The 24,839-nt window shown below is 39.8% G+C and overlaps 2 protein-coding genes across 12 annotated transcripts in view; one reads left to right on the plus strand and one right to left on the minus strand.

The window, feature by feature from the left end:
* LOC118418868 (leucine-rich repeat and immunoglobulin-like domain-containing nogo receptor-interacting protein 3) overlaps nucleotides 1–16,997 on the plus strand; it is a 28,599-nt gene extending 11,602 nt beyond the window's left edge. For both annotated transcript variants that reach the window (XM_035824974.1, XM_035824976.1), the window contains exon 2: nucleotides 12,195–16,997. In XM_035824974.1, coding sequence (XP_035680867.1) covers nucleotides 13,173–15,035 — 1,863 coding nt within the window. In that variant the 5' untranslated portion in view covers nucleotides 12,195–13,172 and the 3' untranslated portion in view covers nucleotides 15,036–16,997. The remainder of the gene's footprint in view (nucleotides 1–12,194) is intronic.
* The window catches only part of LOC118418867 (transcription factor SPT20 homolog), a 108,846-nt gene that overhangs the window by 77,264 nt on the left and 6,743 nt on the right, over nucleotides 1–24,839 (minus strand). For 7 of the 10 annotated variants that reach the window (XM_035824967.1, XM_035824972.1, XM_035824973.1 and 4 more), the window contains exons 2-8: nucleotides 23,341–23,382; nucleotides 22,512–22,576; nucleotides 22,098–22,164; nucleotides 21,601–21,727; nucleotides 21,117–21,181; nucleotides 20,719–20,757; nucleotides 20,100–20,210 (exon numbers count right to left, since the gene is read on the minus strand). In XM_035824967.1, coding sequence (XP_035680860.1) covers nucleotides 20,100–20,210; nucleotides 20,719–20,757; nucleotides 21,117–21,181; nucleotides 21,601–21,727; nucleotides 22,098–22,164; nucleotides 22,512–22,576; nucleotides 23,341–23,382 — 516 coding nt within the window. The remainder of the gene's footprint in view (nucleotides 1–20,099; nucleotides 20,211–20,718; nucleotides 20,758–21,116; nucleotides 21,182–21,600; nucleotides 21,728–22,097; nucleotides 22,165–22,511; nucleotides 22,577–23,340; nucleotides 23,383–24,839) is intronic. The other 3 variants (XM_035824971.1, XM_035824966.1, XM_035824969.1) reach the window with 3 other exon arrangements.

The raw sequence follows: 24,839 nt of genomic DNA on the forward strand, positions 1-24,839 counted from the left end.
AGCATAGTTATGCATAACCCTTGGAACCTTATGGATAATTATGCATAACTCTTGGAACCTTATGCATAATTATGCATAACCATTGGAAACTTATGCATAATTATGCATAACCCTCCAAAGTTATGCATAATTATGCATAATTATGCATAATTATGTACAGTTATGCCAATTTAGATTAATCCCCAGGGGGTCGTTATTGGCTGCTACTTATTTCTTACATCATTTATACTTACAGCTTACGATATCAGCCCATCTGGGTGTACGGTTGCTGAGATCTGGAAGGTCACTCCCAAATAATAATGGAATTTCCAAATTAAATCGGAGGGTGTTCAATGTAAACTATACGTAGGAACTTTTTTTATAGCAATTACAAACTACGATTAGTCAATCCCCACAAAAGGCACTTTTTCGCTGCTATTGTACAACCGCACCACTCAGAACCCACGACTGTGTACCTCCAACCTAGCGCGCGGCTGCAAAACTTTACCTGCTAATTTCTTCAGTTACAAATAAGCTTTAACCAATCTAACTTTTGAGATCAGTTCCGCTGGCTAAAAGGGAATTTCTCACCGCTAAAAACATGCGTCCGTGCAGCCGTTCATTTTTGGCTCGGATCTCTTTTAGGGTACCCACTCGCGGAGTAATACATCAATGAGACCTTAACCGTTGACAGCTCTCCCAAACATTGCTGGCTCTAACAATTTAGGATACCCCCATGCAGACCCTCTGTGGGTTTGCAAGAGCAGTAACAATTGCCTACGCCATGAGAAAAAGCCCTTGTTCTCTCCCCTATGCAGGAGAGAAACACAATCAGTCAAATGGTCACCTATTGGTTACCTGTTGAACTTGACATATGGAAAGACTTCCTGTTCAATGGCATTAAGGCCCTCTGGGTCTGTATTTCCTCAGACAATGTAATTACCTCTACCAGTCAAACTAGATTTGCAGTCTGAATGTGGTCAGGAGTTTCTTTACAGGATGAGATTCTTCCCAGTGATCTGCCTTGGGTGCAGGGAGGGTCACAAAATGTACATGTACCTGAGGGTCTCTCTTTGCCTTTTAAATGATTAAACCATAATTCATAGAAATAAAGTTAGGAAAGATGAGAACTTTTTTCAGAAAGACATGTTTATAAAAGGATAGGAGTGGGCTCTCTAGACAACAGTCACTGAATTTAGGATACTGAAAAAGTTCTTAACAGGTGGTTGCTTCCAACTTCTTTATTCACTTCTTGATGACTGCTACATTCCTGCTAAGAGTGCCCCTGTAGCTCAACTGGTAGCAACCTGACAGTTGAACCCCTGGTCCAATTGGTAACTGGGCGGATCCTTGTTTGATCCTGTGTAGGGCATCTCGGCTTGGGGCTGCATCCATAGGATGTAAAATAGGGGCTCTTGTTTAACCCTCAAACCACCGTATGGGGTCAAAACTGACCCCAGGCGTATATCAATGTGTGCAATTATGTCATTTCTGGTCGAAAACAAATTTACTTCCAGGAGTTTGTTTGTATATATGTCCTATAACTTCTCATACGTTTTTACCAAGATTGGCTAATTGTTGATTAAGTTATCCTTGAAAATTTATGCATGGTCCAGTGGGGTCAAAATTGACCCCAGCATTTTTTTAAACAAACTTTTGTTACCAACACCCAAACTACTTATCGTAGGAGCACGAAATTTTCAGAGAATGATGTACATATAAGCCAGAATTATTGTAACAACTTTTGTGCCATTATCATTTTATATGACGACATTATGACGTCATCTAGGTAATATCGGCCGCCATCTTGGATTTTGACGGATGACGTCATAAAATTAGCATTAATTATCAATATTGAGCCATGAAATTTACGTTGAATTTTATAAGATGTGATAAACAACTGTTATTTGCCAAGAAAACCTTAAAACCTAAATTTTTAATACAAAATTTGAAAATCTCGTAATAAATATGTCTGTCAGAATTACGTTGCCATGGCAACATGAAAAATGATGAACATACTTTATTCACTGAAAATGTTTGCTATCAACATTTTCTAAAAAGTTACCAAGTTTGGTGGCCCTAGCATAAGCCGTTCAGGCGCAATACGGCATTGAAGTTGGTACAGGCATCAAAAACCTCCTTCCTGGTCTGAATAGCGTTGGTGCAAAATGTGGTCCTCATGATCTTTTGCATAAATTATGATAATGAGCTAGAAGCATTCTCACCTAATCATGTCAGACTGTCCCACATAGATTAATGAAACTATACATATATACAAATCACAAAAAGAGTCACACAAAAAACTGTATTTGTACAAAACGTTTTGGGGTCAGTTTTGACCCCATACGGTAATCTACGTCACAAAAAAGCTACGGTGGTTTGAGGGTTAAGGAGGTGCCTCAAATACGTTTCAGGCACCCCGGAACAGAAACAGCAAGGAAACTTGCTGACCTACTTGTACATGTATGTGCCACTAGGTACTACAAGGTGGATGACATTAACAACCTTTTTCGCTGTACAGTCTTTTATTTGCTTTTACTGTGCAATCTTATTTACACATCCTATAATTTTCCTTCTCTGTCACCCTTTGGCATCCATCCCTCACACACACTAGAAATCCTGTTCACCATACACATGTACATGTACATTACATTATAATGGGCCTCAGTAAAGGCACAGGCAGTGCCGGTAGCAGTCACCGACGAGCAGCCGGTATTGTCGCGGGCCTCGCTGACTTGCGGGTACAGAAGGTAGGGTCCGGCCATCGAGGCAAACCATGGAGTTGAAGCCCAGAGCTGGACTCACTGGACAGATCAGCCGCATGGAAGCACAGTGTGAAGACTATTCCGACTGCTGCCTACCCCTGTGACAGGGATCCCAGCAGCAGTATAATCAAAAATGGATACGACGACGACGACGATCAGTAAAGAACAGAATGATGCACTTCCTTATGATGAATACTGGATCTTGAAGCACTCCATTTCTGCCAGGGGAAAGGATGCACAACAATTACACTTTATCGCATCCCAGATTCGGCGAAGTAAAAAGGAAAAAGTCCATAAACCTTTATCATCTGGCAAATTGTAGGCCGTTTGTTTGTGTCACTATTCCCTGGCAGGGGAAGTGGCCCATTTATACAGTTTAATGGTGATGTAACTATCTCTGTCCAGAGACTGTTACCATATACTTTACAGTTGAGAAATCACTTTGTTGTACCATTAGGCTTGCTATTGAGCAGGGCAGTGGAAAGCTTTGGATTTTTTCCATCACACTGCTGATTTTCTTTGATGGTAGTACTTGTGAAAATACATCATTTTTCATCAATCTAATTAGTCATGAAGTTCAGATTTCTTTGTACTGACAGGGAGACATTTTTGTCTATCCCAACAAGCATATGAATGTATGGGGATAGAGGGACGGGTCCTGGAGACAGACCCACCAGATCTAGAGCTACATGTACTTATCTCTACTGCATGCCCTTTGCTGGTAGAATAATCACTCTTGCTTCAAATGTTTTTGTACATTTCGGAATGTGAAAATCAACATGCCCGGGAACTGTTTTTCCAGTCACAGCCCAGAGAGTGGGGTATTGTAAATTCATCTATTTGGGGGATTAATTTTGCAGTTGAAGGAGAAGGGTTTTCAAGTTTTCAAAATTTACTGTATCACAAAGCAGACAGATTCAATTATCTGAGTTGTCAGAAAAATACACTGAGGTACTCTGAAATGGATTAATTTTGACTTAAGTTGCAAGCAAGTAATACTATGTGATTGACAAGTGGAGAACATGCCAGTACTTCCTTTCTGCATTCAAACATGTCTTGAACATTAAACAGTACATTCTGAACCAAATGTAAACATACTTTACAAGTGGCAGCTTTGTTAAGTACTCAAAAAAATTCTTGAAGAGTCTTATCTTAAGAAATTCTTTTAGAGCTTGAACATCTAATTCTAGAGCTTGTTGAATCTATTGAGGCTCAAGAGTCAGTTAAACAACCTCTACAGTTAGATTTGCAAGGTTGGATGACAGGATGTTCAAAGTAATATAAAACACTGCCTTGAACCTGCACTGCTGGACAGGTGTGTTTTGCCAAAGGGCATGTATGCAGACTATACAGATATGACAGACATTATTTTCCATTTTCACTTGATGTAAACAGTTAAACATGTTAGCGACTGCAAAGTATTCAATACCAAACAACTGAATCTTAGAATACAGCTTTTAAACACTTAAAAAATCCTACAACAGTTCACCACTTGGCTGATAATGAATAACCATGTAAAGATCAAACCAAATGAATGGGCTATGCACAAAAACAAACTTCCCTATCTGATCAGGGTTACACTATGCTAGTCACATATCCAATCTGTCCGTAAATTACTTATGGGAATGCCGGGATCCAACAAGGCATGGGAAGATATTCAGGAATCATCCCAGCGCCGGCCCAAATGTCCCCCAGATGTGGAGGGTTTGTCAGCTGTGTCTCTACGAATAAAACTCATTTTAAAGGTCACCTCACCTTCTTACAAAATTTCTCATGGATAATTTCAGGTTATTTGGTCTGAAGCTCGTAGTTTTCAATATTGACAGACACAAGAATCCCGGTAACTCCACCCTCTCTGTGTCCATTTGTGATCGTATTACTGAAAAAATGGAAAAACGTTTTCCCCTGGGCTTGGAAGTTATTACAGTCTTGATATGTCTCTTAGGATTCTTCAGCTCCAACCCCATACAATAACAGTAGGGACACTCACCAGTAAGGGGTAAAGACTGCTGGGCTTGAGGCAAAATGTTGGAGTTAATTTTTGTATGCAAGAATGTTAGTTTTTACCTTTGTGTAATGGAGGTTTTGTTTTCGGGGTCAGTTTGTATATTTGTTTGCTGTGTGTCCATACTAGACAGGAAAACGCTGTCACAGAGACTATGAACTGTCAGGAATTGGAGGTAAAATTGGAGGTGAATTCACAAATGCACTAATTCTAAAACTTAAGAGCTGAAAATATCTCATGGGGGAACGAAATCTTCATTATCATCTTTTGATAGCTTTAATACGACCCAGGTATAATTTTTTTGCCTTGAACGAATAAATCTCAAGCAAATAACTTTTACAGGGGCCTAAATCCTATCAACACAAATATTTGCCTACACTGCAACCCAATGCAATTTGATGATATAGACAGACTTTATCACAGTGTATGCCTCCTTGCTATGTTCTTCGGGGGTGTCATGGGACCCATACACACGATTGAAAAGAGTCGTGTTATCTTGCTTGCTGCAGGCACGTCCATCTTCTTTAATGCCTTGCGTTCTGTTCACAGTTATGGCTTTCCCCTCCTAACAAGTCTATAGATTTGCCAAAGGAGGGGGCAGCTCGAGGGCGGAAGTGTTTTCGAGAGTATCTTTTGGACTGACGTCAAACCATTCCTTGTACGAGCACTTCTGAGGGCTAACGCAAATGGCCTCTCAATCTTTCTTTAATGCACATTCCGTCCGGGAAGACACGGCCGCTTCTGCGTTCGTGTTCTGTCATGATCACAGAAAAGTTTATTATCACTGCCAAATTGACTTGGCAAACGTGTTACACTGGTATGCAAAACTAAAAGGATACATAGCAAATGTCAAGCACACTATGTATGAGGGGAGCCTATTTTACTAACATCATATTTGATGTAGACTACTATTATTAGTAGTATTAGGTGGCATAACACTCATAAAAGACTGATCCTGACTGTTCATCATAAATGACAGTTCAACCAATGGTAGCGTATAATTTACCAGTTTGACCAATGAGAGAATGGCTGCATGTTGTTCAAATATTTGCATTTCTAAGTTTTGTGTGGCATATCTATGTTCTAACGGCATTTGGTGGAGCTATTGGATTGGTCTGTTCTACTGTACTACTGGGTTAGACATTAAAAGTGCTCCTTTAAAGAATGCCGAAATATCCCTTTGATTATATTCCTATGAAAACAGAAAAAAACTAGAGTTCCACGAAACACATACCTTCGCCAAACTATCAAGGGTTGTTATGGAGAATGCCTTTATCAAAGGTTTTATAGCTTCTCAAGTTATATGTTCTCCGCACACACACACTCACACACTGAGCCCGCTGCAGTACCGATGGAAGATACCGGGCGAACCATTTTCAAACTCAACCTTTGTTTCTGCGACCGCTACTCAATACCAAGTATCATGAAGATCCAACAATCAGTTCTCCAGTTACACTGTTGACCTACATAAAGACTCACCTAACACTATGGCTTAAGCCTTAACCAAAAGTTTAATCTTCTTGGCGAAGGTAATGAAAAGGCCACAAACCACCAAGCTTCCACTTTTCCCTGCCACATAAGCATCACCAAAATAAGGCGGAAAACACCCCTTCGCATCAAAATGGAGAAACCCCTTCCCATAGTGCACAAACAAACAACATGGCACTTGCAAAGTGAGAACTAATAAACAATGTGTTAGCAACAATAACATCTATGTTTTGCTGACACAAATATGTCATGACCTACACAAGTCTGCAGCACAGATGTAGTTAGACACTGACCACTGACTGTCCAGAAAAGAGGTCGATTGAAGGATTTACACATTCTTCTAATTATCATGCAAATTAAGCTCCGATTTGCATACAATGCATTTCAGGATTTTAATCATTACCAAAGGTATGTACATACCAAAAATAATGCAAATCCACCAACCCCTGCTTGATTTACTCTATTCCAAAGATAACAACAAAATCGCCCACTGCAGTTCAAAACAAGCCGCCAGGGGGCCCAAACTTACACGACTTACTCCCCACCCAAAGAAGTATCCACTAGCCAAAAATCCTCAACCTGCCACTTCAGGATAACTTTAATGCCAACTTCGATGCTCCGCTGCAGTACCGCAACTTGTCGCCAGGATGCCCATAATCGAACTTGACCGTCGTTTTCCAAACCCCTAAATAATTACCAAATATAATGCAAAACAATCCACAGCGTCAAAAGTTATCTTGTACGCAAATACACACACACACACACTCACCCCGCTGCACTCACGACAGAAAGTGCCAGAAGTACCATTTTCGTACAAAACCTTCCTATACGCAAACGTAACTCAAATACCAAATATCGTGACATTCCATCCACAGCTGCTCGAGTTATATGAGATTGACCTACATATTGGGACACCCGAAAATTTTCTAACCAAAATATAACCTTCTTGGCGAAGGTAAAAATAGAGGCAATGTTATACTAAATGTAACTCACAATTCTACGAAATTCTAAACAGTCAACCTCAATTTGACAACAAGAAGACTACCACAAAGGTCATTATCATAAGCCTCCCTTTCTGTAGTGGGGCTAATACAGCTTTAAATGCTCAGAGAAGATGCAACTATTCAAGAATATCAAACAGGAGGATATTTCATTGGCATTCTTCCATCATAGCCGTGGATGGTACACAATATCCTCTTGGATCAAGTGCCCATCATAGAAGGATTATACTTTATGGAAATCCCACTGGATCGGTTCAGCTGGAAGCACAGTCTGTAAAAATTACGTCTTTATTTGTGGGAGGAAGGGGATAGACATTAAGTCATCAGACAATGTACATAATCCATTTCCAACCAAATGGGCACTTTTGCAGAAAAGGCCGAACTCGGTTGTCCGATCAAATTAGCAATATATAAGAGATTGAAAAGCTGCATGACTGTCAAGTTTTCACATGTTATGCTTTGGTTTATAAAGGAAATATCATTATACAATGTAAATATAGGTCTATCTTGAAATGGTGTTATCATAGAAGTACATTGTATGCTATCATACATTGGGATCATATTATTGTGATACTTCTAGCCATTAAATATTAAAAGCAACCTCACAAAACCCATTATAATATCTTCCGTGTATTAAAGCTAATACACTGCCATTAGTATCTATATACATGGCAGACACAATTGTAATGGATACTGTATATTAATCATCTTCAATGTCAGAATAAAAGCACTCTCAGATTATATTACTTTCCTATTCATCATAGTTAATTCTCATCACTTACAATCAAAATCAGCAAAGTACAAATGTTGAATTTGTTTTTGGCCCAGTATAGATCTAACATCTGGCTAACAGCAACTGCACATCATAAGCCAGCTGAACCTTTTTTCATTAATTTTATATGACTGGCATGTCATAATATGTACATACCAACTCAAATTTAGCTGTAATTGTTGAAACTCCTCTGTGGCCTTTTGGAATAACTGCAGTTTTCATTTTGAGATTATGCTTTCAACCATAAACACATTTTAATCAGGATGAGCCCAAATATAAAGATATTATCAATATCTGTTAATGAGAGATATTTGATAAACATAACATAATATTAATAATGACCAAAACTGGCATGAATTCTCTGCAAGTCTTTTGGAATGACTGCAGTTTTCATTTTGAGATTATGCTTTCAATCATAAACACATTTCAATCAGGAATTGTGCCAAAATATAAAGAATACAAATTGTATTATAATCTGTAAATGAGGAATATTTCATAATCATAACACAATAACAACCAAAACTGGCACGAATTCTCCGCAATGTGTGTACAAGTCTGGCAAATTTCTTCCCCTTATTTGATTACGGAGGACGTTGATTGGTTGATTGTGATTGATTGGTGCAGCCTGCTAGGAAACCTTTCTGTCGAGGAGCCCGCTCCTCCTAATCCGATTTTACGACTTTTCTGTTATTAGTGGTGCAGCAAACGTGCTTAGTATTGCATTATGCACAGATCTCATATCTGTTGAAGTACAGGGATGGGTCTATGTGCCTTCTCGTGATCCGATTTTGGGCATTTCAGGGAGATCTTTATCATGTCAGAGAGATATCTAGGTTAAAGGTAGACTTCCCTTTCTTGCATACTCAGCGCACATAGTCTACAATGTTTGATATGATATGCTATGGCTATTCTCTTCTGTTAGTAGTAAATGCACAAATGTGTGGCCCAAGGGCTGTAGAATCAGAGATGGGCACCACCCTATATACCAAAACGTATGGAAAAGATTCTAACTTTAAAGTTTAACTATCATGGTCTTTCTAATTTGCCTAATGCCCTATCTGAAATATGTAATAAATGTCAGACATTCAAGTTAGTACAGTCAAACCTGACTGTACAATCGTACACAGTAAAACCTGTACCAGTGTCCAACTCTATATGAGGACCACCTGGCCGATGTGACCATTTTTTTTCAAATTTGTAATCTCTTGCATAATTTTTCGCATTGACAAAAGCACTAAGAATCCTGTCCATATTGACAACCTGTCCACACAGACCAGATTCTATCAGTCCCCTGAGTGGTCTTCTTGGGCAGTGTTGACTGTATATTTCTTTTACTTCTTAAATCAGTAAAGTATCTATAACTTAACAGTCTAAATATTCCAAAAGCCCACATTTTCCCAAGCGGCTATAGAATACAGATGACACTCACTGCCTCTATACTTCATTATCACAAAGGAGACGTCACAAAGTGTGGAAGAGAAACAGGCCAGCTGGAAAATTGTCTGTAAAAGTGTGGAAAATTAGGCTGACCCCACGCCAAGCTCCAGAGAACAGGTGGACGTGGAGATTTTGGTGATGCCAGTTCTGTGGCGACCCGCGAATGTAGGAGATTTGCACACTTTGATGCCATCAACAGGTCTCGAAATACCACCTGCATAATTATGCAGGTTAGTGCAGGTAAAATTGGAGCTGAGCAGGTATTTCTGATGTCTACCTGCACTGAGATTTTGTTGATGCCAGCTCTGTGGCGACCCGCGAATGTGGGAGATTTGCATACTTTGATGCCATCAATGTACCGTCTCCAACTGGGCCAGGATTTCAGCTTGTGTGAAACACAAGGGCAGAAATCAGATTTGAATTTCTCACATATCATGGTAGTGGAATACATGTAGCTTAAACTATCGATTGCCACTACTGGATGAAGCTACTCACGAAAGTCTTTATTTTCTTTTGCTGACAGAAGAGTGATGAAAATGTGTTTATGTGTGGCACTTAATTGTTGAAGTGTCCGTATAGGGGTGGAATTACTCTAGTACTGTACTAGAGTAATTGCTTTATTATTTTTGTCCCTTTGCATAAGACTCTTGGGTCACTGTAAGAAAATTTGAACAAATGCATAACAACAGCTGTAGATAAATAATTACATGGACTATAGAACCCCCCCCTCCTTCCCCCGCAAATACACCTGACCAATCATTTTTACAATACTTTCCATTTCCATATGTTTAAAACTACTGGATGAGTGGTCAAGTCAAGGGGGACTACATGTATCTATAATTGCCAATCACTTTTCTACACATAAATGCCATAAATTGGATGGCAGGTGTTTATAATAACCAGATACAATCTGTTATGGGCGACCCTAGTGTCAACCCAGTTGTTGTCAGGTTAGTGATTGGCTGCCTTTAGATAAATGGAAGAGATAACAAGATTGGAAATCGCAAGTTACTGTGCAATAGATGAAACATTTCTGATGAGATGAGGGGGAGTAAGAGGGTCAGAAATAATGAGAGATGGCATTGATTGGGAAACGATTGACGTCAGTGGGATCTGTTGTGAGCACGCTATGTGCTCGCTAAAATTGCAACAAGTGTTTTTCTCTATATTGGTTCTCTTGTAGTTTCATGATGGATGAGCATATCTTCTTCCTTGCTCCTTCAAAAGTGCACAAGGTCCAGCTACAAGTGTTTCTATGGGGGCTGTAACTTACATGTACATGTAAGTAGACATTCAATATTTTGTAGCTCATAATATGGGTTGGGCAACTGTGAACTACTACCACAATGCAACCCTATAGGAGAGTAGATGATAGTATACTTTAAAATAGGACCATCTTGGAACAGTTAATGTATGTTACCTGTTACAACTTTTAAATAAGCTATTGAAGAATTATAGATCAACACCTCCATCTGGAAGGTAGTGTGGTACAACCCATTAAATCAGCATCATTTATCTAATCAATTATCGGTAGCCAATTATACAAACTGGGGCCAATAAGCTACTCTCCAAGAAGAGGTTAGGCTCTGGCTTGCTGCACTGCCTAGCAATTAGTTACTGCCTTTTGTGTTATTTAAAAAAAACCCTAGACATCAATAAAAACAGGTTTTAACAATAATAATGTATTCCTGTACCAAATGCCTTAGCCCAAATTGCAAACGTCATAATCACTTCAGAGGTTGATGTCATACAGACTCTTGTTCAGAAGTCTGTATAACTGCACTGTTGGGTTGTAATAAATGCTGGGATGACCACAAGGAACCATTCATTAGGCAATTGTTCTGAGAGCATGTTTCCCAGGTGCCGGGTGGGGGCCATAATACAATCAGTCAATATCGATCTCAGGGTCCTTTTTGAGAGATGAGGCAGTATGGGGCGCTGTTACAGCTAAGCAATCACAACACTTCATGTCCTAATGAGATTTTCATTTACACATCTGGTTGACTGGGAAACAGGTTTAACTCAAGACTATAATATTGAATATCACTACTAACTATAAATATACCATTGTAGCAGTGTTTATAGTTTACAGTCTTCTTCATTAAAGATGCACTTTCAGAAAATAACACTTTTATTGGCAACAAAAGCCTTGGAGAAACAAGGTTAACTTCTGGCTGTTGTTGATGCAATTATTGTTAGAAATATACTTCCTTCTCCTCCTGTGAATAGTTCCATCAGGTCATTGAACAAAGAGACTCTTCCATCTCCCTGGACTGATGAAATATCAGTCCTGTTCCAGATGCATCAAGCCTTTTCTAAAATAGCATCTTTATTGCTAGCATCATAGCTTTGTACAAATTAGGATAAACATACTAGAATATCAATATTGACTATGCAATATTCTGGCAGTCTCAGTACTTTTTAATATAAGTATTTCCAGTACTTTTTAATAAAAATTTTTCCATTTCTTTTGTAAAAGACTTTCAGACAGCAACATTTCTATTTACACAATTGTAGCACAAGTAGATTCAAGAAAATATTCAAGACGCATCAATTAGTTATGACCTGTGAGGCAGGGAAACTTCCCAACGTGACTTTTGTGCCGGGCTCCCTCCAGTCGACATCTTTATTGGAGGCTGTGATGTACGGTTATGTGTGTGTAGTGGCCTGGAAATATCCCACGCCTTGGGCGGAACATTTGACTACCTGACATTTCCACTGATTCCTTCCTTATCGCTGTGTTGCAGGATGAGGCGAATGCGGTGAAGAGGAGAGAATTCTGAATCTCCGAGATACGACCGACAAACACCGGGACTGGTGCAAGCAGGGTGACGTGTCTCCCGCGGTTGACAGCCTGATTGGAAAAGAAGTCACAAGCAAGGGTGCTGGCCTTTATGTAAATGAGAGAAGGTGCAGTTTCAGTTGAGTGGACCAGACTTGAACATGCAGACTGCTTGTATAAGGATTTAGGGAATTGCAATTGCTGCAGGATAGCAGTTACCATCGACTGAGTTAGACATCGGACACACCGTGTATCCAAAGCATCTCTTGAAGCCGTTTCTTGCCACCGGAAGTGTTCAGGACAATTTGAGATTTTAGCACGGGAAGCAGAACTGGAAATCGCTGACGAAGGCATATTCCAGATTTCTTACACGGTTGCAGGAAATTTACCCGGTGCCCATAAATCTGCAGTGCCGTGTCTCTTTATCTGTGAATACGATCTCCCTGTAACTACATCAGGGTGGTAAGAATGGATGGCTCAGCTACTTGGAACTGCCAATAGATTTATAACTCGGCTCTGCGAGGGGCTTTTGGATGCTGCGGAGCTGCATTCAGAGGGAACGTTTTGACGTCAGACGGTCAGGAGTCAACCAAAGCTCCCACCCGGCAGGTGGCCGGTATAAGGAGGCACCCGCTGAGACAGGATAGGGCAATTTGCACTGCTACAATTTCTTCAGGACCGGGAGATATTTTCATACGCGCTTTCCGTGCAGCATTCCGTAGTCTGTTGCCACGGCTCCGTCTGAACGTCGCGTAAATCTGTCAATGTACTAAATGGACCTTGTCATATCGAATCGCGGGATGATGTTGACAGTGCATTCGTCTTCCGTGTGGTGATGAACAACTGATACCTGCAAGGCAGACAGGGGAGACGTGTCACATTTTTCCTGGAACAGCGTGGACATATATCTCCCGAGGCAACTCTTTGCAGCATTCGAGACAACATGGCATACCACCTGTGTGTCACAGCAATGGTACTGGCGGCGTATCTGACAGCTGCGAAGGCCTGCCCATCAAGCTGTACGTGTGATCCCGTATGGAAGGCAGTCGACTGCTCCCACAGGAAATTCCTCTCCATTCCCGATGGAATCCCTGCCGACACAACCATGCTCCACCTCGAGGAGAACAGCTTCCAACAGGTGAACAGCAGCCAGTTCTCCAACTACACAAAGCTGCAGACCTTGTATCTGTACAACAACAACATTTCCACCATCGAGGCGGGTGCCTTCGCTGAACTCGAGCACCTCAGCACTCTAAGACTCTTCACCAACCACCTGTCCACCCTCGAGAATGGCATGTTTCAGGGACTCACTAACCTCTCCTTACTGGACCTGAGCAGAAATCGGATCCTCACGATTCCCGATGATGTGTTTTCCAGCTTGCAGAACTTGGAGGTCTTACACCTCTGGGATAACCAGATTATCTTTGTCTCACTCAACGCCTTCAGGGGCCTGGACAACCTTCACCATTTGACACTAGACGGGAACAACCTCACAGCGGTACCAACCCAGAGCTTTCAGACCGTCCCAAAGCTCGAGACGTTACAGATTCTTAATCTACCCGTCACAAGTCTGCCTGCTTACGCCTTCAAGAGTCTTCCACACCTGAAGGCACTGCACATAGGAGACTGGCCCCGCCTGGAGTTCCTGTCACCGGAAGCGTTTGATGGTTTGGATCTCACCTACCTGTCTCTGTACAGATGCAACTTGCAGAGTCTTCCCTTTGAGGGGATACGCAGGCAATGGGGGCTGAAACAGCTGCTCCTGTACGACAACCCAATCGCTAACATCCGGCCAAATCAGTTCTACAACATGAGCCAACTGGAGGAGCTCTATCTGAATGACATGTTGTTGGACGTTCTTGACAGCGACATATTCAAAGATTTGACGAGCCTGATCAAACTGGACATGTCAAGCAACTACTTCAAGAGCATACCCCCCACCCTCTTCCGAAAACTGCGACGTTTGGAATACCTGGACCTGTCCTTCAACCAGCTTTCGTACCTTCCCCAACAGGCCTTCCAAACGCTGCACTCGTTACGGACAGTGCGTTTGGGCGAGAACCCTCTACAGTGTGACTGCGACTTGAAGTGGCTAAAGGTCTGGGAGGGGAAGTTTACAGCTAAGGAGATTGTGGCGACATGTTCTCGTCCGCTGAAGTTACATGGGTTGGAGTTAAAGAACTTGAACGTGTCTAACTTCATCTGTGAGCTACCCTACATCACCGGGTACTCAAAAGATGTGTGGGCAAAGGAAGGAGAGGACGTCATGCTGGAATGTAAAGCCACAGGCTTCCCACAGCCGAGGATCTCGTGGGTCACCCCGGATGGTCTCCACTTGGACCCTGACTCCAAGTATGATGGCAAGCTGAAGGTGTCCAACGAAATCGTTTTGTACATCCAGAATGTGACCGACGCTGACGAAGGCGAGTACATGTGTCTCGCGAACAACAAGGGAGGAAGCGACAAAGTCAAGATCACGTTAACCGTCGGGGAGTATCCGTTCAAGCCGTCCGTTCTCCCGCAAGTGGCGGACATGCAGCCACGCGTGGAGGACCAAACAAAAGTCATGATGTCACGGACTCAGCAGAAAAGGAAGAAGGCCAATCCTGCTCTCGTTGCCGGGGTGATCATCGCGGCCGCCGTGCTGATTGGCCTGGTGTTCGTGCTCGTGTGGATTGTCAGGAAAGCGCCCATAGACAGGGGGCTAGCACTGCGGGGATCCACATCCGAGGAGATGAGGATGCTTCCGAGCAGGGATCAGACAAACGAGAACGTGGCTCTCAGCTTCATTGAAACGATAGCATGACACAGGGAAGAGACTGTTTCAACTGTTTAAACGTGTCCTTTTCTGAGGAAAAACATTTCTGTATGTTGTAAGATGTAGCTCTCAGTTTCATCAAAACGATAGCATGACACAAGAAAGAGAACTGTTTCAACTGTTGCGTGTCATTGTCAGATGGGAAACGTTTCTGTATGTAAGGAACGACACATCTGAAGAAGAGGATGGCAAAAACTGTGACATCAAAAATTTTACAATAGTCAAGAGACTGGACATGGGCCAGTTCGAATGGCACAACACAGAAATGTGGACACACAAAAATGTACATAAAGATAAAGAAAAGTGCATGTAGCTGTCCTGTTTCAAGACATTGTAACTTGTACTTTAAGGTAAAGAAAGCCAATGTCTAGAGTAATGTCCTTGTATCTGTTAATAGTTATAGTGCTGCAGTGAGCAATACCTATTGGTACTAGTAACAATGTACTGCATACATGAGGTTTAGTCAGTGATATAAGATGGAAAGCCTACAAAACTGAGCACACTAAGGATGTTTTATTATTACACACAAATTCTGGCAAATATGGCAGCAATTTGAAAATGCAGGAACCTTTTCTAGGTCACTGTACATTCTAATGGGTCAAGATGACGAAAAACTGGGAGTTTTTTATATCTCACCAGCTTGCAAATGTCTGTAGTAAATTGATATGCTACAGTATGTTTTTACAAGATCAGGTCACGGTTAACATGTGCAGATAGATGAAAATAGGGTCAGTGCAGGGCAAAGATCTCAGCCAGCGGTGACATGACTTATGGCATCCTGTGACTTTTGTGTTAAAATATCTTACGATCTGTCCAGACGTGCTCACAATGTGTACCTGATCTGGAATATTCTAAGAAAAGGTCTGTGGTCATACGTTAACTGTGATTGTCGTGACAAGAATGTTATATACATCCAGACTGCTCATCAATATTCTTATACTGGTGTAATTCCATCGTGAGGGAAAGTCCAGTGAAAGTGATGAAAGTGTTCACGTATTCAGACTGCATGCGGCCTGGCATTCGGGATAGAGAACTGCTCCAGATACAGAGCAAATCGTCAGTCAGCGTCCTGACCGTTTGATTCAATGAAATGACACTGACCCTGAAACAGGCTGCAGATGCATTACCACCTGCCAAACACGGAGTAGAAGTGACAGTTGCAAATGTAAAAGCTGGAGGAGGGGGCAGAGTCGGGTCAACGTCAATTTACGGCCTTCAGACAGATCAATACATCCGCCATCCATCAATCCTGGAGTAAGGGAAAGGCTCCGACAGTCAAAACATTGGAGGGACTGCGAATCACCATCCCCGAATCAATTATGTAGCTGTGCATATAAAGACTTGCACTTAAAACAGAATTGAAACTGATGATCTGAGTGTGTAAAATTGTAAGATTATACATCTAGCGATGATGCTGTGCTATCTTGTCTTGTACCAAATAAACTGTAATGTGCTCTGACTAGTAGCATTCTGTCAACTGCAAATTAGGTTTTGGAAGGAAACTTGCCCATCTGGAATGAGGCATTTTGTAAGGATTTGGAGTCTTGTCGACAAACCTTTATATCATAATCATTTACAACTGTGGAGACTACAGCAACAAGAAACCTTGTGATCTTGTGCAGAATGTAAAAATATACTGAAGACAGTATTGGCCATTTCAATGATGTAGTTGAATGTAATATCTGTTGTAGTATGAGACAAGAACAAAAATGTTGACAGTGTCAGAATGTTCATTAATTGATCGTAAAACAATGTAGTGATCTGGTTTGTGCTTGATAAACTTGAAAGAGTCTAGACAGTTGTTTGTAAATTTAAAGAAAATTTGATATCACATGTGGTAGCCAATCCAAGTCAAATGTTCTGAGTACAGACTACTACAGTGGAGTAACAGTACATACCATGTAAATGATTTGTGTGGAAGGTTTACTTTCATTTGTTATTGTAATATGACTTATGGTAACCATTTGGAATCTGAATGAACAAATCAACACTTTGTAATCGTCTTTCTGCTGTCACAAACTTCATACAAATTTGAGAATCAATACAGACTGAAAATGTTTGATTATTGTGTGATTGTACATATATCCTTATTCAGTATTCTCACCAAGTACCAACATCTTAACACGTATACATCAGGTGATTGTCATTTCAACACAACAGTTTTTTTATGCAGTTCATTTGAAAGCAGATGTAAATTAGAAGTTGTTGGACAAAAATCAATAATTGATCGTGTTCTGTACAAATCCAGATTTGACCCCATTGGGGGTGACCTGTTCTCCCCAACACTGTTTCCTAATTGTCAAAATGTTATTTAATCATATAAATGGATTCAATAAAAGGTGACTTCGTGTTCCTGGATATTTGTAGTCTCATTACTGTACTGTCTTTGGGAAAACCCAGCTACACTGCTATTAAATGGATGACAAATTCATCTAAAAACAGTAATTTCAAGTCACACACAGAGCTTCTGAGGGACAGTCTCAGTTTTTTATCTGTTCCAAATTGACATGCATTTTTCTGTTTCTGTCTTTGACAAGCATTAGAGGGAGAAAAAAGAGCCTACAGGCATATACAAATTACTATTTATCATACAATATGATGCTATGTGAGAAAATAACTTATGGGTCTAAGGTAAGGTAAGTGGTAATGACACACCCAAAGATATTTCTTGTGACGTGACCTATAACCACCAAATAAACCACTGAGTGAGTGCAGCAAAAATTAATGTTATTAATATGATCATTGAGCAAATTCACACTGATGCTGACATTGATAACAAGAATGTAACAGACTCCCATTATCAATAGTGTACACTATTGTATTGGTCGATCATTAATGCACAGGATTTTTCTTAATATGATGATGATCTCATTAAGCCAAGCTGATGATCGTATAATTGTAAAACAATTAAGAATGGAGGCTTGTAATTCAACAACACAGCATGGTTTTCTGATGATACAAAATTCATTGCTCAGCCCTAAAACCAAAGTATGTTTTTAACCACAAAAAGTGGAAAACACAGAAAGTAACCCCTATTAAGTAGCCTACACAGGCCTCAAAATTAACTTTTTTTCCCTACTGTCCCAGCATTGTCCCAAAAATAAATTTCAACTGTCCCGAAGTGAGGATGGACTGTCCCACCCTATTTTCAGAAATTATGTATTACAACAACTGTAAGTCAGAGTACGCACGCCTGACAACCGCGGGCGCGGGGAGATCGGACATTCTGATGTTGATTCGTTGATTATTTTCCTATTGTCCCAAAAGTGTCCCAAAAAGATTTTTCAGTTGTCCCGGCCTAAATTTTAGTGGCCCCGGGACATCGGGACATACATGTAGTTAACTTCGAGCCCTGCTACACACGTAATGTTTACTTAATCTCACAATTTTGTTTGTATACCTCCACACTTTTCGACACCTCAGGAAGTTCCAAACCACCACCATCAATAATGATTCTATTTTCATCAAGGTACCAATGGGAGGTCATTAGCAACTACATGTACACCGTAATGAGGAAACTCATCAAGTTAACTGCAATTGCTTCCTACCTTCAGGCTGTCTGTACTTTGCAATCATGACAGTAATCTGTAATGTGTGTTATCAAAGATTCCATATTTCTGCTAAGTGACAGCTACATAAGTCAAGGAAAATGAAAGCTCAGCCATGGTGAAAAAAGAAGATTTTGATTATTGTTGATTTGAAAGAATTCCTAAACACTGTAAGTTAAGCATGCAGTAGAGTAGGACAGGATTTACAATGAATTTGCATTTTAAATTTGTTGGAACTGTTACTTTATGGAAGAGAGAGCATATGTTCGCGACATGATGAATTCTACCTGTCACCTCAGAAAACATTACTATGTAACCAATGTGTACATTTCATTAACACTTATAGAAGACAGCTATCTATTCAAATCAAAATTCGTGCCTGTATTCAACTGACAAGAATGGAAAGAAAAAGCAACAAACATGCCAAACCATTTCTATTGTCACAGTACTGTAGTACTTTTTACATTGTATGCTGCATCGATTAACTGGCTGTCAATGAGACGACCATTAGAGTAAAAGGTTTGCGTCATATCCATCTTGACTAAGCAGCACATGATCTATAATTTGCTGGGAGCCTTAACCCCATACATATTCAGTGTAACCAAAACCATTATTGTTATGGTTCTACTCAAGGACACACTCCGCCATAGTTTATACTCAAATGTAGAAAGATTGCTATTCAAGGACATTTGGACCATTTCTACCGGAACACGAGACAAATTCAAGGTTAGGATTGCAATCAAAAATGCCTGGGGCAGTGATGGCTGCTACTATGATGGGAAATTCGATCTATTTTCCCAGGTATGGTGCCAGTGGTGCATGGCTAAATGACGTGAGGTGATCTATACGGTACAGATTTTTTGCTGCATGCCGTAACAGATGTGACTACAAGATTAACAACTTTCCCAAGGGGAAATCCTGAAGCTACCATTAAGAGGCATCGTGGAAAAAGGGTCTTAGACACCTCATTTATTTTTTCTGAAGATCTATTGTAGAATGGAACTTGGTGCCACCAACGAAGTACAGTAGGGGCATCCTAACTAGATAGACTTAAACAATAGTTGTTTAAGAAAGATGTGTAAAGGTTAGGTGCAACAGGTCGTCCAGCGTAATGATATGACCAGCTGCTGGCACGCCGCATGCCCACAAAGCTGGTGTGTTACGCCAAAGGGCGATTATACCAGCTATAAAGATATAGAACAAGGACTATGGTGCCCTATTTTACTAACTTTAGAGACATACTTATCTCAATTCTAATCTATATCACAATTCTACTGTAAATCTTAAAACTTTTGTGGTGGTTTCATTTACATGCATGATGGTTGCAGCAGTGACCTCTCCAACAAAAATTCATAACGCTGCAAATATGTATTCCGCCCTATTACAACTGTTGTTTCAGCCCAGAATCTTTTAACACCATGAAACCCCCCTACTACCATAAGATGAAACCACCACAAAGTTATATTAATGAACTTACAGTATAAAAGAAAACAAGGTTTCCTACCTGTGCAGTTGGTCTGAGAAGGACGTGGTGGCTCTCATAGGTTTTACTGTTCGCTGTTCTTCTGAAGTCTCGCACTTCTGCTATCACACAGCCGTTATAGAAGACATTTGCCTGGGGATAAGCAGAAAAACAGGTTTAGATCTCAATGTCAATGATATATAAGATGGTGAAGATACTGATAAAACATATAATATACACACAACAAAAAATTACCTAACATGGTTGTGGTAAGCATACAAAGGGTATATATACAAAACCTAAACACAAAGTGGGAGAAACAAAGTGTGACATATATTGTAAAGTGAACTTCTTAAAACTACCTACACTAGAAGTAGAACAGAGAGGAAAAGGCATAAGCAATAGATTCATAATGTTCAGTATGCAGATCAATACAACATGCCTACACAGTACATCATTATATATTTGTTGAGGAAGTATAACTGCCTAACTAATCTATCACAATGTTAGACACTCATTTTCATCATATCGTTCTGCAGCAGTACTGCAGCCAGACCATGGTCTTCTTAGACAATGTAAAACAATGACTAACTCCTTCACTCCTCAAGAAATCGCTGTTTAACACACTGGCTTGTCTAAGAGACAGCTGCATTTCTCTTACCTGGGATCTTTCTAACAAGTCCACTAGGATAGGAGGTAGCTAGGGATGGAGAGATGCAGAAATAATTTTGTAAACATAAAATCACATGATAATCAGGGGACTGTTAACTCTATAGACACCTGAAGTATTCAACAATTCTATTGGAATTATGATTTCATGCCATGATACTTAATATATATATATCCAATCCATTCAGCAACTTTATATAGTACATGCATGAAAATTGGTCAATGTAACTGATTAGCCAAGGGTGTCAGAGAGAGGATACATTGTGTAAATTCTTGTTTAAGTATAGTTGAGGTTTTATATTTCCATGTACTGTAAGTGTGGCAGAAACATGATCAAGATGATGGTGGCCACCAAACACACCAAGAAAAAGATGTAGTATCAGATCTAACCTCTTCTGTGTCCAGATAGTCCAGCAAGTCCGACTCTTCATATGGCAGCTTGATTGTTTCCGAGTCTGAAGTAGGAATCAAGCAACTGTTAGTACCATCCAACCTAACAAGTCTTACATTAGCTTGTTTTGTCATGTATCAGCAAAAATTGACAGATGAACAATTCTACAAGAAGAAGAGCTCTACAAGTACAAGTAGAGTTACAGATACATGTACCTGAGGAGTAAGTAGTAGTATCCAGTATCTATTATACATTCATCATTCAACATACATGTAGTTTCTTTCTATCAATCAACATGAACCAACAGAAGACAAGTAGCCACAGAACAACCCATATTGAGGAAAGACAATTAATTCTTTGTGTACACATAAGACCACGAAGGTTAGGACACCAGTAAGACTTGGTGTCTCAGCAGCGGCACCTAGCTTACTCTAGCAGTACTGCAGGTTAGGAAGTGGTACTGTAACTGTTGTACAACCCCACCTATACCATTCTTGCCTTTCAGCATCAGAGAGTAGCCCTTGTTGCCAGGGTACAAGTTCACCACCAAGCACGTCAGCTTCTCCTTGGTCACCAGCTTGTCTAGGAGATGAACGCTGCTTCTTAACTTCTGAGACAAGGACAGAAAAAGAAAGAAACAAATTCATCAGAAGTATGCAGACTAGACTTTTTAAAATATAAATAGTAGTGCTAAATCATCTAACTGTCTTGTCGATTGTCTCATTTGCATATTAACTTGAAAATCATTTGTTTCAAACCAATAATGAAGAATCTTGATATACAAATGTACTGGTTTTGAACAAATCATTTTCAAGTTAATATGCAGACAAGACATCACATTTTAAAATACATTGTAGTAGAAATATACAAAGAATATGAACATAACAGACTTTATCTTATATGACTCAAAAGGTAAGTTACTTTATTCACAATAGTCTTTTACTGTTTATTAATTAATCAAATATTTTTGTAGTTAATACCTTATTTTCTGGTTCCTTTTCACTTTCATCTACAAAGAGGTCATTCAACTTGTGGTTCAATGACTTCCTGTAAAACATGTAGTAAATGTAATGGTTAACAAATACTATGGCTGTGAATAAAAAAAAATACTTTCAAGACATAGCCAGAGGATAAGAAAATTGTAACTCTCAAAACATAGCCAGAGGATGAAAAAATTCTAACTTTCAAAACATAGCCAGAGGATAAAACTTTTTTTTCTAAATCAGTCAAAAGTCAATGTGTGTGCTAAAGTCATCCATAAAATTTACTTGCAGAGGGCCACTGAGATAATATGACTGTTACATAATTAACCTTTTCGCAGCAAGGGACTCATCCAACAGCATAAGTCTGCTACTAGTGCTAAATGATGAGAAGTGGTATGTATCGTTCCTTACCATTTAGAGGGACCAGAGGGGTGTCTCCGTTTCGGAGGTCTCTGTCTGGCTGCCTGAAGAACATACTGGAAAGAGAGACAATGTTCTTTAAAGAAGCCAGAAATTTTAGCTGTGGTTTTGAGTTTGAGGTGAAGCGGTCACCACAGAAAACAGGAAAGTACTGTGTTTCCAGCTTACAGCTATCTGAGGAGACTTCTTTGGATCTTATTACTGCATCTGGATCTACTCAAAAACACATGTACACATGATGCAATGCAATATGTTTGTGAGCAAATCTATATCTGTGTATATAACTGTTCCATCATCATATCTCTGTGTGAATAAGAAAGTTTGTGTTTTCAAGAGTGTGTTTTTATGTATGTGTGTGTGTGTGTGTGCTTGTATGTGAAACTGTCAAACAAGTTGTTAGTGGATAGATTGTGGACTACATTGTATCTTTATAGTATGTGTGTGCATCTCATGTTATTGCATGTCTGTTCACATATGTGTTGGTGTGTGTGTGTGTGTGTGTGTGTGTGTGTGTGTGTGTGTGTGTGGTGTTTGTCTGTGTGTGATTGGAAATGAAATAGACAAAATTTGCAAATGAATACAATGCACAAATGTGTAACAGTGGGGTTTAAGCACTGCCAAACTGACGTCCACGCCAACAGCTCCCTTGAGCTTTTGGTGTTGTGGTTAGCACGTTGGATTTGTAATCTGCTGCCCGGGTTCGATCCCGGGTGTGACCCGGGGTGTCGGCATGTTTGTTTCTTTCTGTTCTTACTAGCCCCTCTCAATTTCTATAAATGCACCAGGCTCCACATCATAAAAAGAACTGTAGGAAACTCACCTCTGCCCTATCTATAAAGTACTCTATGGCCTTCATTTGCATCTGTAACACATAAATGAGGAACATATGTTATGACAATGATAGGAATGAGGGAAAATCCCACTTTCATCAAGTAAAAATATTTTCTCATACATGCTTACATCAATCATTTACAAATTATTGGGAATGGGTTTTCTGCGCGTTAAAAATCTGTGCGCGCGTTAAAAATCTGCGCGTTAAAAAATTAAGTTGTGCATTGAAAAATTCTTAGGCTGAAAAATGTGACTCCATTATATGATTTTCCATCTGTTACCTGAATTTTGGGTTTGAAAAGCTCTTAATTTTAAGGTCCCTTGGGAATAGGCTAATTTGCATATCCAAAAGATTTCAAAATCACTTGAATTAGACACAAATACATGGAAAAATTACTAGTGTGAGGCTTTATATCATAAGATATAACTGCTTGAGGCTTTTTTCCATTCTACAAGCTTCATTTCATCTTTTCTCAAGCAGATTGTTTCACATGCAAGTAAACCTTTGTTGCGCGTTAAAACTTTATGTTTAAAAATCACTTTAAAACTCCTGGAAAGGGATATTTGTACTCTAGAATGCAACAATATGATACTTAATTCATTTTGTGTTATCTTCTTCAAGCTTCTAAGTTTAAAACTGCAAAAAAGTTTTCAAATCCCTAGGGAATCGGCTGATTTGCATATTTTAACGCGCAGGTTTTTAACGCGCAAGTTTTAACGTGCACAAAACCACAACCCCAAATTATCACACTAAGTCATATTGGTACATAAAAATCATTGAAAAATCATTACCATGGTCCATGGGTCTTACTGATGCCAATTATCTTGAATATGCACGTTTGTAAAGAAAAACACTTTTGAAAAGTGCAAAATTCAACAAATTCTCTGTTCATCCACACTCATACATAGGATAACAAAGGCCCAGTACTAATAATAGCAAATCTGGGGTCCATTCAATGTGCATGTCATATGAGTGTCTAATTGTTGAAATAGATGTGAGTGTACACAGTACAGAACGATAGATAAGTCAGTAATGCTAACCATTAACCTCAGTAACACTTTTCAATCAACTTAAAAATTATAGAAAATAATCGATGGAAGTAATAATCTGTCTAAAAATACATGTAATAATACACTTTATTTCAAATCACTATATCAATACAGTATGTGGAAAAGTAAAAGAAATCTTATCAAGACCATATTCATCATCATAAAATCAAAGAAAATTGTCATGTTCGGAACTTATTTTGTTGTTGTTATTATTTTGCAGATACAACTTTGACATCCGGACACCTACCGCGCGCCTTGTCGCTATGAGCTGATTTGGGCCTCACGTTTCAAAGCTCACCGAAAAGTCATGACTTTTTTCAACAGTGTGGGGCTTGCTACAATATTTCTTTAATACTGTTTGCCAGAAATATATATATTTGTTCCAATTTTATTCAAGCAAGCACAGGGCAAAAACATATTTTTCACTAACGATCATCT

Source organism: Branchiostoma floridae, chromosome 7, assembly GCF_000003815.2.
Source record: "Branchiostoma floridae strain S238N-H82 chromosome 7, Bfl_VNyyK, whole genome shotgun sequence".
In the NCBI taxonomy this organism is placed as follows: domain Eukaryota; kingdom Metazoa; phylum Chordata; class Leptocardii; order Amphioxiformes; family Branchiostomatidae; genus Branchiostoma; species Branchiostoma floridae.